The 13,333-nt window shown below is 41.9% G+C and overlaps 2 protein-coding genes across 2 annotated transcripts in view; one reads left to right on the forward strand and one right to left on the reverse strand.

Annotated features, from left to right (window-relative positions):
• The window catches only part of LOC104964829 (C2 domain-containing protein 2-like), an 18,886-nt gene extending 13,080 nt beyond the window's left edge, over positions 1-5,806 (forward strand). The window contains exons 6-10 of the mRNA XM_010793714.1: positions 3,741-3,849; positions 3,960-4,024; positions 4,110-4,225; positions 4,330-4,498; positions 5,394-5,806. Coding sequence (XP_010792016.1) covers positions 3,741-3,849; positions 3,960-4,024; positions 4,110-4,225; positions 4,330-4,498; positions 5,394-5,806 — 872 coding nt within the window. The remainder of the gene's footprint in view (positions 1-3,740; positions 3,850-3,959; positions 4,025-4,109; positions 4,226-4,329; positions 4,499-5,393) is intronic.
• A 1,941-nt stretch (positions 5,807-7,747) lies between these two features.
• On the reverse strand, positions 7,748-13,291 carry LOC104964838 (PR domain zinc finger protein 15-like). The gene is made up of 8 exons (XM_010793726.1): positions 13,193-13,291; positions 12,530-12,569; positions 12,249-12,342; positions 10,545-10,698; positions 9,567-9,719; positions 9,335-9,440; positions 8,610-8,675; positions 7,748-8,052 (listed from the first exon to the last, which is right to left on the reverse strand). Exons 1-8 carry the CDS (start codon positions 13,289-13,291, stop codon positions 7,748-7,750), a joined length of 1,017 nt encoding a protein of 338 aa, XP_010792028.1.
• Between the last annotated feature and the right edge of the window lie 42 nt (positions 13,292-13,333).

A 13,333-nucleotide genomic window follows, 5' to 3' on the forward strand; every position in this document is an offset into this window, starting at 1 on the left:
GTACATGAAGTTAAAAAAAGCAAATCAACATGCAACATAAATTATATCCCATAATAAAAAGGTGTCTCCACACTGTACATGCTTTATGAGGAGAATTATACAGACAGACAGTCGAGGATGCAGTTACAGCCAACCTGTCTGTTGTGCTGTGTGACATGGAGATACTGTACGTCAGAAATGCTGCTCCCCGGTGTATTTCATATCGTGCAGATTGGAAAGGTTTTCTTTTATGCAGGTGTTGAATAGGCCCGGGCTTGCGCAGGTATTTGTCTACTCTCTGGCAGGGCCAAGGGATTAGAGAGGCAAGCACGGTGTTGCCATGGTTTCCAGTTCAGCTCTGCCTGCCTCCAACACCAATGATAGCCGTTCTTTGTTGGCCTTCAGAATCACACCAATCGTAAGTGGGAGAGATGATGATAAACAAAAAAAATCTGTGTACAATAGAAAAGCCGCTTGTGAGTCATTATATATGATATATTTGGCCCATAAAGCTCTATGTTCACGTTCATCTTTTATTATAAAAAAACTCAATGTGTGAACAGAACATTTGGGACATTTCTTTATAAGACGCCATCTGTCCTGTACCCTTAGATCTAATGTTACAATAATAAAAATATGATTATACCTAACTCACGATGCATGCATGGAACTGTTGAACCCAATGACTGTGTTATAATAAAACTCCTTAAACTCCTTCAATCGCATTTAACACTTTTAAATAAATATACTTTTCTAAGTTTAGCTTAACCTCACTTTGCGGAATAATTTTTCCACATTATTGTAAATTGAATATCTTTCATTTCTTTTTGTCGAATGTCAAAACCTGACATTTCAAATAGAGAAAATATTTATACCACATTATCGAACCACCAACCCTATGATGAAGACAATCTGCTGAACCTGTTGAGTCACGGCACTTTAAATATGTATCAGTTTTGATGAACCAGAACATATTGTGGACTTTTCTATGAAGTGTTTTTCAGTTATAATGCCCTTTGTGCAGCCAATGTACTGTACCAAAGCTTTGTCACTTCTCTGAAATATAACATGGTTTATAAACAGGAAGTGGAGAAATACTCGCCTCAATCAGGCATATAGACCTTTGAGTCTTATGAAACACACATTGTACAATAAGATTGACAATTTACTTTTTTGTAAAACTAAGAACATTTTAGTATTTCATCAAGCTTTACTTCCATGTCTAACATAACTAATTATGTCTGTATAAGATGTACACTGTAAGAAACGTACCGTGAAATTCACAGTATTTAACTGGCAGCAGTTGACAAGTTACTTACTGTAATTCATTTTACAGTATTTAACTGGCAACACTTGACAAGTTACTTACTGTAGTTCATTTTACAGTAAGTAACTTGTCAATTGCTGCCAGTTAAATACTGTAAAATGAATAACAGCAAGTAACTTGTCAATTGCTGCCAGTTAAATACTGTAAAATGAATTACAGTAAGTAACTTGTCAATTGTTGCCAGTTAAATACTGTAAAGGTAATCACAGTATTTACAAGTTTTTATTTACAGTAACAGTGTAAAATAAAACACAGTAACTTCCAAGTACTGTATTTGTGTTTACGGTAATAGTGTTTTAACTGTAAAATGAAACACAGTAAATAGCATTTACTTTATTTGGTATTACAGTAATATTTAATTACTTTATTTTTTGTTACGGCAGTAGTGTTATAGCTGTAAAATAAAACAGTAATTTCCAAGCATTGTATTTTTGTTTAAGTTAATAGTATTTTAACTATAAAATAAAACACTGCAATTTAAAAAGTATTGTATTTTTGTTTACGGTAATAGTGTTTCAANACACAGACATGTTATTCCAAAATGTATTCAGTTCAGATTTACAAAAGTAACTGTAATCAGATTACTTGTTTTTCAAATGTAACGCGAGCTAAATACAGTTACTTGATTTTTGTATTCTGATTATGTAACGCCGTTACATGTATTCCAACCCAACCCTGCCCACCCCTTACCCACATCGATTCCTGTCTGACAGCTATTAAAACTTGGATGCAACATAACCTCCTCAAACTGAACAGCAACAAAACAGAACTCCTCCTAATCGTCTCCAAATCCACCCTCAGCAAGGTCACTAACATAACACTCACCATTGATGGCATCATTGTTTCCCCCTCCAATCAGGAATACAACCTTGGCGTAATCTTTGACCCCACCCTCTCCCTCGAACCTCACATCCGCCAAACAGTCAACACCTAATTTTTCCACAATAATGCAAAAATCCTACCCTCTCTCACCCGCCCCGCAGCCGAATGACTAATCCATGCCTTCATTTCCTCCCTCCTCGACTACTGTAACTCACTTCTTTACGACATCAGCACTACATCCCTCAACAGACTCCAACGGGTTCAAAATGCTGCTGCACGTCTCCTTACGCATACCAAATCATGGCATCACATCACCCCAGTCCTCAAAGACCTCCACTGGCTTCCTGTCTCCCATTGCATCAACTACAACATTCTGGTCCTCACCTACAAAGCACTCCACCAGCTGGCCCCCCCTTATCTCAAAAACCTTCTCACTCCTTATCAACCCCCACGGTCCCTCAGATCCACCGCAGCCGGACTCCTATCCATTCCCACATCCACACTCTGCAGCTTTGGGGACAGAGCCTTCTCAGTGGCAGCTCCTAGGCTCTGGAACTCCCTCCCCCAAGATCTCCGTGATTCTGAGTGACTCCCTCACAGTCTTTCAGTCCCGCCTCAAAACACATCTTTTCAACTCTGTCTACCCATAAGCCCCCCCCTCCCCTCTCAATCAACTTCCTCCTGAATGCCTTTGTTTTTTATTTTTTATTTTACTATATGTATTTGTTTGCCTGTCCTTGTTTGTCTACCCTCCCTCATACTGTAAAGCATCTTTGAGTTTTGAAAAGCGCTATATAAATAAAATGCATTATTATTATTAACACTTGATGTTGTACAGCAGAGACATGACACAGCGTTTGACACTTCATTATCTGTGTTCTGCCCTTTCAGTGAAACTGGTTATACTTAGCTTAGCTCCACTCATGAGGCTTCCTGTGGAAGAAGCCAAAAGCAGGGCTGCTGCAGTGGGTTTCTTTAAGGATCTTGCTGATGCTGTGTTCATTAAGAAACAGCTTTCACAGTATGTGAGCCTTTGGCTTTTGGCTAATTAAAGTTAAGTTGAAGAGCTCCATGTAATACAATTCATCATATGTGCTGAGGAAGAGCCCTCAGTACTTGACTCTCCTCTAACTTTTGCATAATTAATCTTTACAATAAACGCTGACCTCCCTTCTGTGAAATAGAGGAAGTGACTAAGGCAAAATGATATCTTGCATTTCATGTGATAAGCTGTCAAAAGATCCCCTGAAACATTTAGTGTTAGATCTTGGAACCCACATTGTGGTTTTATGCCGCCGTGCTGAGGCAGCATTATGTTTATGTGTTTTCCTTCTGATTCTCCTGAAACACAATATCTGCAGAAAGCCTGAAGGGAAATTCATCAAATGTTATGTCCATTTGGATTCAAATATCAGCTTTTGGCCCCTGAAGGTCAAGTTATGTTTTTGGTCATAACTCAAGCATTGATATGCTAGGGTTAGGGTTATAATTGTTGAGGTGATAACATTTTGAACATGTGGATATAAACTACATCTTGACTGGTTGGCAGGGGCATACAATGGGGTACATGTCATGTTCCTGTGATGCTGACTGTTTCCTGCTGTGTCTGCAGGCAACATGAATCCCCTGTGTGTGATGCAGTTAGACGATCCTCCACAGAGGTTTAACACCTCCGTGCTGAAGAACACAGCCAGTCCATCCTGGGACCAGCCCTTTATCTTGTAAGTTTACCAAGCACTGCAAACTATCACTGTTTACAAATATTATTATCGATCAATATCAGCATTCTCTATCTTATCTTGAACTTGTCTTTTATTTTGTTTCTTTCCAGTGAATTGAATGGACGATCAAAAGAGCTCATCATTCAGTTAAGGAATGATGGACAACCTCAAGAGAGTAATGACCTAACTGCTTTTCATGTTTGTGTTGTATTCGTTGTGATTAAGAGTTATTTTATTCATGTGTGTTTTCGTTTTGTTAGATTCATTACTTGGTCAGGTGTCGGTGCCGTTTGATCTCGTAAGGAAGCAGCCCAAAGGACAGCAAACATTTGCACTCATGACCAAAGACGTAGTGACTGGATCACTTACTACTGATGTAAGACCATCATCCCCGTTATAATAGATTCATTTGAATGATCTTCTTCTTTCTGAGGGTTTCATCTGCACAATAGAACATTAACTGGTGATTTACCCCTTCAGTTTACCTACCTGGAGCCCAGTGAGGTGAGGTCCTGGCTGCCTCCCACCCCCGCCTCCAATAAGAGGGTGGAGATGGACCGTACTGTAATGCCCTGTGGCACGGTGGTCACCACCATCACTGCAGTGAAGAGCAAGCCAGGGCGACCCCTCCCACTTGGACTCAACACAGGTACAGCAACACAAACTGTTCAACAGCAAAGATCTGACAATGATAACCTAATTCAGAGAAGACATGTCTCATCATTATGGAAGCCTTAAGGGCAAGTGAAAAACATCTGGTGATCTGTTATAAGTCTGATGTTTTTGTTTTCTCTCCTGTGTTTTAAAAGTAAATATGTAAAAATACATTTTTTACATTTTTTTTTCTACATCTATAGAAAAAGGGCCCTGTGAAACCAATCCGTACTTCAGGTTGAGCTTTCCATGCACTCTAAACACAAGGTGCACCTTTTGATCATTCCTAGCTAGAAGAAAAGACATGGCAGTAATGTTAACTTGCTAACACACATTATTTACCTTGTGTTTAGAGTGCATGGAGAAATCTAAGCTTACCTTTTAAGAAAACCTCAATTCTTAAATGACTATTTAGAAGATGCGTTAGTGGTGCATACGTTTCCCTACAACGGCAACAAACTATTTCAATACAATTCTGACAACAAAGAACTCACCTGCCAAAAGTGTTTCCTACCTTTAAGGTACACACGGAATCCCCCAAAAGGAAAACAGTAATAAAAAGGTTTATGTTTGATATATCTAAAACTTGATTATACTTTATAAATAATGTAATAAAGAGGTATATATTCAAACATTTAGATTCAAACATGCAATGCAAAGATTGTCCCCAACTATATGTTTTGTGTGTCAATAATCTCAATTAGAATCAGACCATTTCATGAACATGACCCGACATCTACACAACAATAGGTGCAGCAATTAGTAAGTGTGATGAAAAAACGTTTCATTTTGAAAAGTATAAACAATAGTGATGGCCTGTTGGTTAGCAGACATGGTTATGCCTCAGTAGGAGATGTTTGTGGGGTGAAGCTAACGATGTGCTCCCTCAGATGCTGCTCAGAGGCCAGCGACCATCAGGCCCAAGCTGTCGGAGCGGTGTGTGTCCGAGCACGCCACCATGCTGGGGGGCCCCGTCAGCAAGGCCCTGTCCTCCTCTGACACGGAGCTGCTCATGCTGAACGGCACGGACCCCGTGGCCGAGGCCGCCATCAGACAGCTGCACCAGTCCGCCAAGCAGAAGCTCAAGTCCCCGGTGAAGAAGAGCACCATCATCATCTCTGGCATCGCCAAAGTAAGGAACAGTTCCAGCAGAGGACCTCACTGGTTATTTTTACACTTCACATCAGTAGAACAGTTCCACCAACTAAACATATATCATAATCAGAATACTTTATTTATATATGGGAAAATTGGATTTGAGTTTTGGGTGATATTGGGAAAATCGGGTGACAGTCATTTGTGAATTATATAAAGTAAACGTAAAAAATATGAATACATAGTATAAATCTATATATTTGTTTACATTTATGAAATAAGAAGTCAAAGTAAGAATGTGCAGTAACACAAATAAAATAGAATAAAGATCTTTATATAAACAAAAGAGACGTCCAATAAAGATGTCCAATAAACGATTAAAGAAAAAAATGGAATAAGAAAAATGATACGAACATAATATATGGTATTATACAGCAGGGCTAGCCAGTGTTTAGGTCAGGGGTGGGGAACCTCCGGCCTCCGGGCCGTATACGGACCGCGAGACCATTTGGTACGGCCCTCGAGGTGATTTATAAACACACGCAAAAAAGAAAAGAATTAAAGAAATCTAGACCGCAAAAGAATTAAACAAGCGAGTGCCTGTTTTTCCTGCCCAAGGTCAGGGTCCTTGAACACAACACGAGCCAGAGCCGTACACATGCCGCAGTTTTTGCGTGGCTGTGTCTTTAGTTGTAAGCCCAGTGGCGATCTGCTCATCTGTCATACTGATCATACAGTCAATAACTTTGTTGTTATTAGCATCTGGTTAGCTAGCTATGCTAACGAATATAAGAAGCTTTTTCTACAACCAGTGAGGTAAAGGCACATCTTTATATGATCATTATAGTTATACAAAAATAAGAGATTTAAAGTAAACAGGTATAAAATACTATACAGATGTAGCGATTCATTTCAGACAGTTTGAAACGCGAGGGCCGTGATTGGTACGTGATCTGCCCTCGCTCAAGGGAAAACCTCCAGTTTGACTTGAGACCGCCCCCGTGATAGATAAATGTAATTATAATGAAGCCAGCTGCAATGGATCATTGATCCACCAGGGGGTGCAGTGGGGTTCCACACTGGAGCTCATGTGAAATAAAGTCAGATACAGTACGCTGGATGTACAGCGGAACTTTGTTAAGATCCATATGTTACGGATATAATACTACTGTGCTAAATAAGAGACATGTAATCATTTACAAAACATCACCATGTTGTTATTTAACAAAATAATTTTGTTATTCGAAAAAAACTAACGGGAGGAAATGCAGCCCGGCTCTCGATTTGTAATCCTAATTTAATCATCATCTTCACCACGATCATTTATGTTTATGTTCGCCGAATTGACATGAAATCACTGACACATATGAATATACACATATGAATATACTGTATTCAGGGCGACTGTGGCTGTGCGGGAGTGTGGTCGTCTTTCAACCAGAAGGTTGTGGGTTCGATCCCAGCCCATGCAGTCAACATGTCGATGGACATGTTGACTGCATGGGCTGGGATCGAACCCACAACCTTCTGGTTGAAAGACGACCACACTCCCGCACAGCCACAGTCGCCCTGAATACAGTATNGTTACCCTCACCTCTGTGTCTGCCTGTTACCCTCCCCTCTGTGTCTGCCTGTTACCCTCCCCTCTGTGTACCCTACCTCTGTGTCTGCCTGTTACCCTCACCTCTGTGTCTGCCTGTTACCCTCACCTCTGTGTCTGCCTGTCTGCCTGTTACCCTCACCTCTGTGTCTGCCTGTCTGCCTGTTACCCTCACCTCTGTGTCTGCCTGTTACCCTCACCTCTGTGTCTGCCTGTCTGCCTGTTACCCTCACCTCTGTGTCTGCCTGTTACCCTCACCTCTGTGTCTGCCTGTTACCCTCACCTCTGTGTCTGCCTGTCTGCCTGTTACCCTCACCTCTGTGTCTACCTGTCTGCCTGTTACCCTCACCTCTGTGTCTGCCTGTCTGCCTGTTACCCTCACCTCTGTGTCTGCCTGTTACCCTCACCTCTGTGTCTGCCTGTCTGCCTACCCTCACCTCTGTGTCTGCCTGTTACCCTCACCTCTGTGTCTGCCTGTTACCCTCACCTCTGTGTCTGCCTGTCTGCCTGTTACCCTCACCTCTGTGTCTGCCTGTCTGCCTGTTACCCTCACCTCTGTGTCTGCCTGTTACCCTCACCTCTGTGTCTACCTGTCTGCCTGTTACCCTCACCTCTGTGTCTGCCTGTCTGCCTGTTACCCTCACCTCTGTGTCTGCCTGCAGTAGCAGCGGCTCCAGGCCGGCGTCCCTTAGCTCTCCTGCCCCGGCCCTGCGCTCTCTTTGGGGCCGGCTGAGCTGCGGGGGGGCCGCCCTCCTGCTCCTCGGGGCCCATCAGGCTCTCCTCTTGGGGCAGGAGCGGGTCGACAGGAAGCACCGCTGCTGTCCTCACCTCATCAAGATGAATCAGCAGATTGCCTGAAGGGGAATCAGAGCATGTTACCATGATGCAGCACTTCCTCAGCTTAAAGATTTTTTTAAGATAGATAGATACTTTATTCATAGCAAATTGGGAAATGATGCTGTTACAGCAGGCATTCAAATAATTAAAGGGTGGAATTATAAACAAAATCAAATAAAAACAAAACAATACAATAAACAGCAAGTTTATATACATATCTACAGCAGAAAGGACCTTAACCAGAAAGAATACCCAATATATATTACATTACAGTAGCATATATACATATGATTGTATATAGATTACAGTCGTGTAAAGTAGCTGCCGTGCAAAATGTTCATGGTGACGGAGAGGGAAAAACTCAAACTTTTGAGCAGTGCGTTCTCTGCCGGCCAGAGGGGGGTTAACAGTCAGACATCACCATGCTGGACTCCATGTGGATAGAAAAAGATGAAAACTTCCATGTACTGCAATGTAAAGCTAAAGACCCTTAACTTAGCTTCTCTGTGACTCACAGAAAAGGACATTTCTAATATGGACTGATGGAGGTGCTCAATGTTTTTAATGACCTCACCTGCAAGATTCTTTTCAGCCACTGGGGGCACATAGGCTGCAGTTTCCTCAGAGGTCTCTGGTACTTCTGAATTAAAAAAGAGAAAATCCATAAGACGCAACTCACACTGTGGCCATGAAACGCATCAGTGCTGCAGTGGTGTGAAGTAACTAAGTACATTTACTAGAGCACTGTACTTAAGTACAATACTTGAGTATTTCAATTGTTTGCTACGTTGTACTTCTACTCCACTACAATTCAGAGTTAAATTGTTTACTTTTACACCACTACATGTATTCAATATCTTCAGTTACTTTACAGATGTGGATGAATGATGTGAAATATAATCAAATGTTAAATCAGACTTTAGTTCCACCTGGAGTAAATCCACAAGCTACCCTGCAGTATACAAAGTCATTCAAACTAGCTGCACCTTTACCAGCTTTGAGAACACTTTCATGATCAATCATTATAAAACATATCATATATATTATTCTGAAATGGACCAATCTGCACAATGACTACTTTTACTGTCGCTACTTTCACTATATTTGGATGCTTATACTAGTGTACTTTTACCTGAGTTTAATTTTGATTGCAGGTATTTTACTTGTAACAGAGTATTCCTACACTCTGGTACTTCTACTTTTACTCAAGTACAAGATCTGAGTACTTTTACTTTTACTCAAGTACAAGATCTGAGTACTTCTCCCACCTCTGCTCTGCTGTGTTGTGATGTCACCTACCTGGTGGAGGTGCTGGTTGGAGTGGAGGCTTAAGCATATGCTTCTCCATCTTCTTGGCGTAGAAAGCTCCGTACCACACCCTCAGCTCTGCTCCTGGCAGCACATCCTGGGAATCAAACAGCAAAAGTTACTTCACACCAATCCTGTGTGAGAAAATAAATGAGCCGATTAATCCCTAAATCTGGACCCACAGCACAATTCTGAAAGGCTCAGGTTCAGGATGGACACACACCTGCGAGGTGTTGAAGTACACGTCCCCATCCAGCTGGTAGGCCGTCAGGTTCTGGTGTGTGTGCTCAGAGGCCGGGCGCACGAGCATCATCCAGTTGCAGTCTTCTTCATAGCTGGAGTCCAAACACACCACCACGGAGTCCTTCTGGAAGATCTGAGCATTGGAGGACGGCCGGTTAGCACACATTCATTTCAGAGCAGAGCAGCAAGTGTTTCTTACTAAGTTGGATGACTGTGCAACTTAAAAATTGTTATAATTAAATCAGGAAATTGAATTTAGAATGCACTTTGATTATACTTCTTAATATATATATGTAAAATATAATACACAGTATTCATGTGTTAATAAGCCTACTTTTCAAATAAATTCAGTCAATTAAAAGTTGAAATCATTTTCTAACAAATCTTAGATGATAAAAAAAATAAAAAAAACTTATTTACATAGTAAGCTTGAAATATGCCCTTCCTATTTCCCCTTATTCTAATACATCTGAAACTTCTGTTTTAAGGAGCTGCCAGTTTTTTTTGTAACTTAATAAATGAAACCCTATGGAGAGCTGTTGTAGACAGATTATTTTCTTAAAGCATGTTCTAGTGTCAAGCATCATTTACCTATACATTCGATTGATTTTGCTAACCTATATTTTAACTTGAGGCAGAATACCTCACATCTTGTGAGGGGCCAGCCCTTTGTAAATGTTCTGCATGAGGCCCTCAGTGAAAAAAGTTTGGACACCCCTGATCTAAACCATATCATGGAAACTGCCATATTTTAAAAAATATGTATATATTTGAGGCAGGAAAAAAATCAGGACATTGGGAAAAATAATTGGTATTGAGCAGGAAAAAGGCTGTAGATTAATCCTACAACTAACCGACATTTCTTTACAGGACAAGACTGACCCTGGTAAAGAGAATTCTAATACATCAAATTAAAACCAGTAGATACACAAACTGTTCAGGGCTTCTCGGGCTGCACCTTCAGAGGGAATGCTCCTTCCTGCTCCAGATGGGGGACCCTCTTAGCCTCAAAGGGCCCAAAGCGGGTCCTCTTGACAAGGCGGCGCAGCACAAACACCCCCTCCTGTCCATCGGACCCCGGTCTGATCTCCAGGCTGCTCGGTAAAGACGACCTGACCCAGGACAAGAAGAGTATTCTCGTTAAAACGGCAAAAACACAAAATCTGAATCAGGTTAAAGGAATTAGCTTTGGTGTAAAGCGATGCATACAGTACATTTAATTGTTTTTGAAAAAAGGAGCAAACTACTATGAAAACTATTCTAAATAAAAAAATAAAAATAGAGAAGAAAGAAACCTACGGAGCCCTGGAGGGTTCATAGAGAGAAAAATAAATAAAACGAGGCCACGTTTTATTAAATTTGTGCGCACGAGATGTAATTCGTGGCCTCAATTTAATAAAACGAGGCCACGCGTTATTCATTTGTGCGCACAATATACTTTTCGTTCGCACGAGATACTTTTTTTTAATGGTAAAACACATCGAACTGCCCGATTATTACGCCATATTATTAGTTTTATGAAGAATATGTCAGGTCGCCAGGGCGTGTGTGTGTGTGTGTGTGTGTGTGTGTGTGTGTGTGTGTGTGTGTGTCTGTGTGTGAGAGTGTGAGTGTGTGTGTGTGTGTGTGTGTGTGTGTGTGTGTGTGTGTGTAGGCATTTGTTTATGATAGTGTCGTTCGTTCTGGTGCACTCCGGCAGGACTATAGCACTACATCGAGATTAAGATTAAACAAATTTCTTTCACTTGGGAATTCACATATAACTATAGAGAACCAGGTGTGTGTAAATTACTGTTTGTGGTAATTTGAAAACAAATGCCGGTGTCGGACACACACAAACACACCGAACACACACAGAGCGGAGCTGAGCACAAACACACATCATGCTGGTGAGCGGACATCTCCTTCATAAAACGAGTAATAGGGGGAATACTCGGGCAGTGTGTAGAGGTGTGTGTGTGGTTAAACGTAGCAGCCTCGATCTCTATTCAGCGTTTCTAATGAAGGGACACACAGTGAAGTAAACAGTAAAAGGCACAGCTCTTTGCAGCTGGTGCTGCTCTTCTCAGATTCTGCTGAGTTACACGTTACTGCCTCCAGTGCCCTGTACGACGAAGCCAGTTCAACAGGCCCTGGATATGTTTGATTTACCCGGCTTAACTAACCCTAACAAACGCGATCTCGCTAAGCGGTCCTACGACGCTGGTTATTAACTCAGTATTAATCAACCAGGGTTTCTCTGTCCGGCTGAGAGCGCGTTCACCTGAAAGGGACGGGGTTAGCAACATTTGACCAATCACAAACATGGACAAGCGTGCGTCATACGTAGAAACCTAAATATACTCAAGTAAGATCCATTATATTTCCTTAGTATTTAATATAATGTTTTTAAATATACAGTTAGTCGATTATATATTAAGGCATTTATGCAAAATAAAATGTGGATTTGCGTGTTTGCCAGAAAGGGAAGAATCTGCACTGCGCTCTGTACACACAAACTATCTCTTCTCAAGGTCTGAAATATCATAACACATACACAGGCTGCTCCTAAAGGGGGGCTTTATGAGCAGTTTACATGTCTGCAGCTTGCAGGAATCACACTGTGAATTGAACACTGTTTAGTGAAATGGATGGAACCACGGCAGTCAGAGCTGTCACTCACCGGGCCCTGCTGAGGACGTAGGAGTCCTGGACAGTGACCAGGGGCCCCAGCTCGGGACACTCAGAGTCATGGTACTGGCCACAGTCCTCACACCCTGCAACACATACACAAATATAAAAAATGAGCATTTTGGTTCCCCTGCATCATTTTAAAGCACAGCTTGAGGAATTGATATGTGATACTCCTGGTATCTGTCTTTGTGAATACGTTTGTAAATTGTACCACACACACACACACACACACACACAGTCAGTGAATGCAGCAGCTGGACTCATACTCACAGATGAACTCATCTGGCGTCTGCTCAGCCATTATGCCAACCTAAAAAAGGAAGAAAAACATAATAAAATATCATGTCATTATTAGGGTCTGCCAACTAGCATGTATTTCCTCCAGATCGTCTCTGAAATATGTGTCTTTATATCAAATAACTACTTTAAGAGTGTCAGAATGTAGTAGTAGTAGTACTAGTAGTACTAGTAGTAACCCCCCCCCCCCCCCCCGCATACACATAACCCGGGTTATGTGTGGAGTGCATACACATAACCCGAGACACGGAGCTGCAGTGCCTCAGAGCTCCAGGCTGAAGGCATCATGAAAAACATGAGCTGTTTTCCAGTATAGCTACAGCTGGAGGATGCATGTTAACGTTTTTGCAGTCCAGGGATCCAGGATTTGAGTCGCTCCCAAACTGTAGCCGGGTTTTAACTCCGATCTGAGCGGCTCCTTTTCACTGAAATGTAACAAAGAACAGTCGGCATGGCGGATGGACCGGAGACGCAAACCAGCAAACCGGAGTCGCTGCTGTTCAGAGGCCGGCAGAGAGCAGATGGAGAGCCGGGAAAGAGCTCTGAGCGACCCGGACACTGCGGCTGCACCTGGACTATAACACTGCGGCGCCATTTTGTAAAATACTGATGTACATTTAGAGAGAAACACGTTACCTTTCCTGCAGAAGACCCTTCATTTAGCGAATCCTGACTCCGGGTTCCAATCCGCTCCAGAAACGGCGCAGGACCGGAAATGAACAGAGCCGAGTGCATTGTGGGGAATGTAGGCGCATGCAAATGCAACTCAATTAAGCT

Source organism: Notothenia coriiceps, unplaced genomic scaffold (assembly GCF_000735185.1).
Source record: "Notothenia coriiceps isolate Sejong01 unplaced genomic scaffold, NC01 NC01_scaffold00001944, whole genome shotgun sequence".
NCBI classification, from domain to species: domain Eukaryota; kingdom Metazoa; phylum Chordata; class Actinopteri; order Perciformes; family Nototheniidae; genus Notothenia; species Notothenia coriiceps.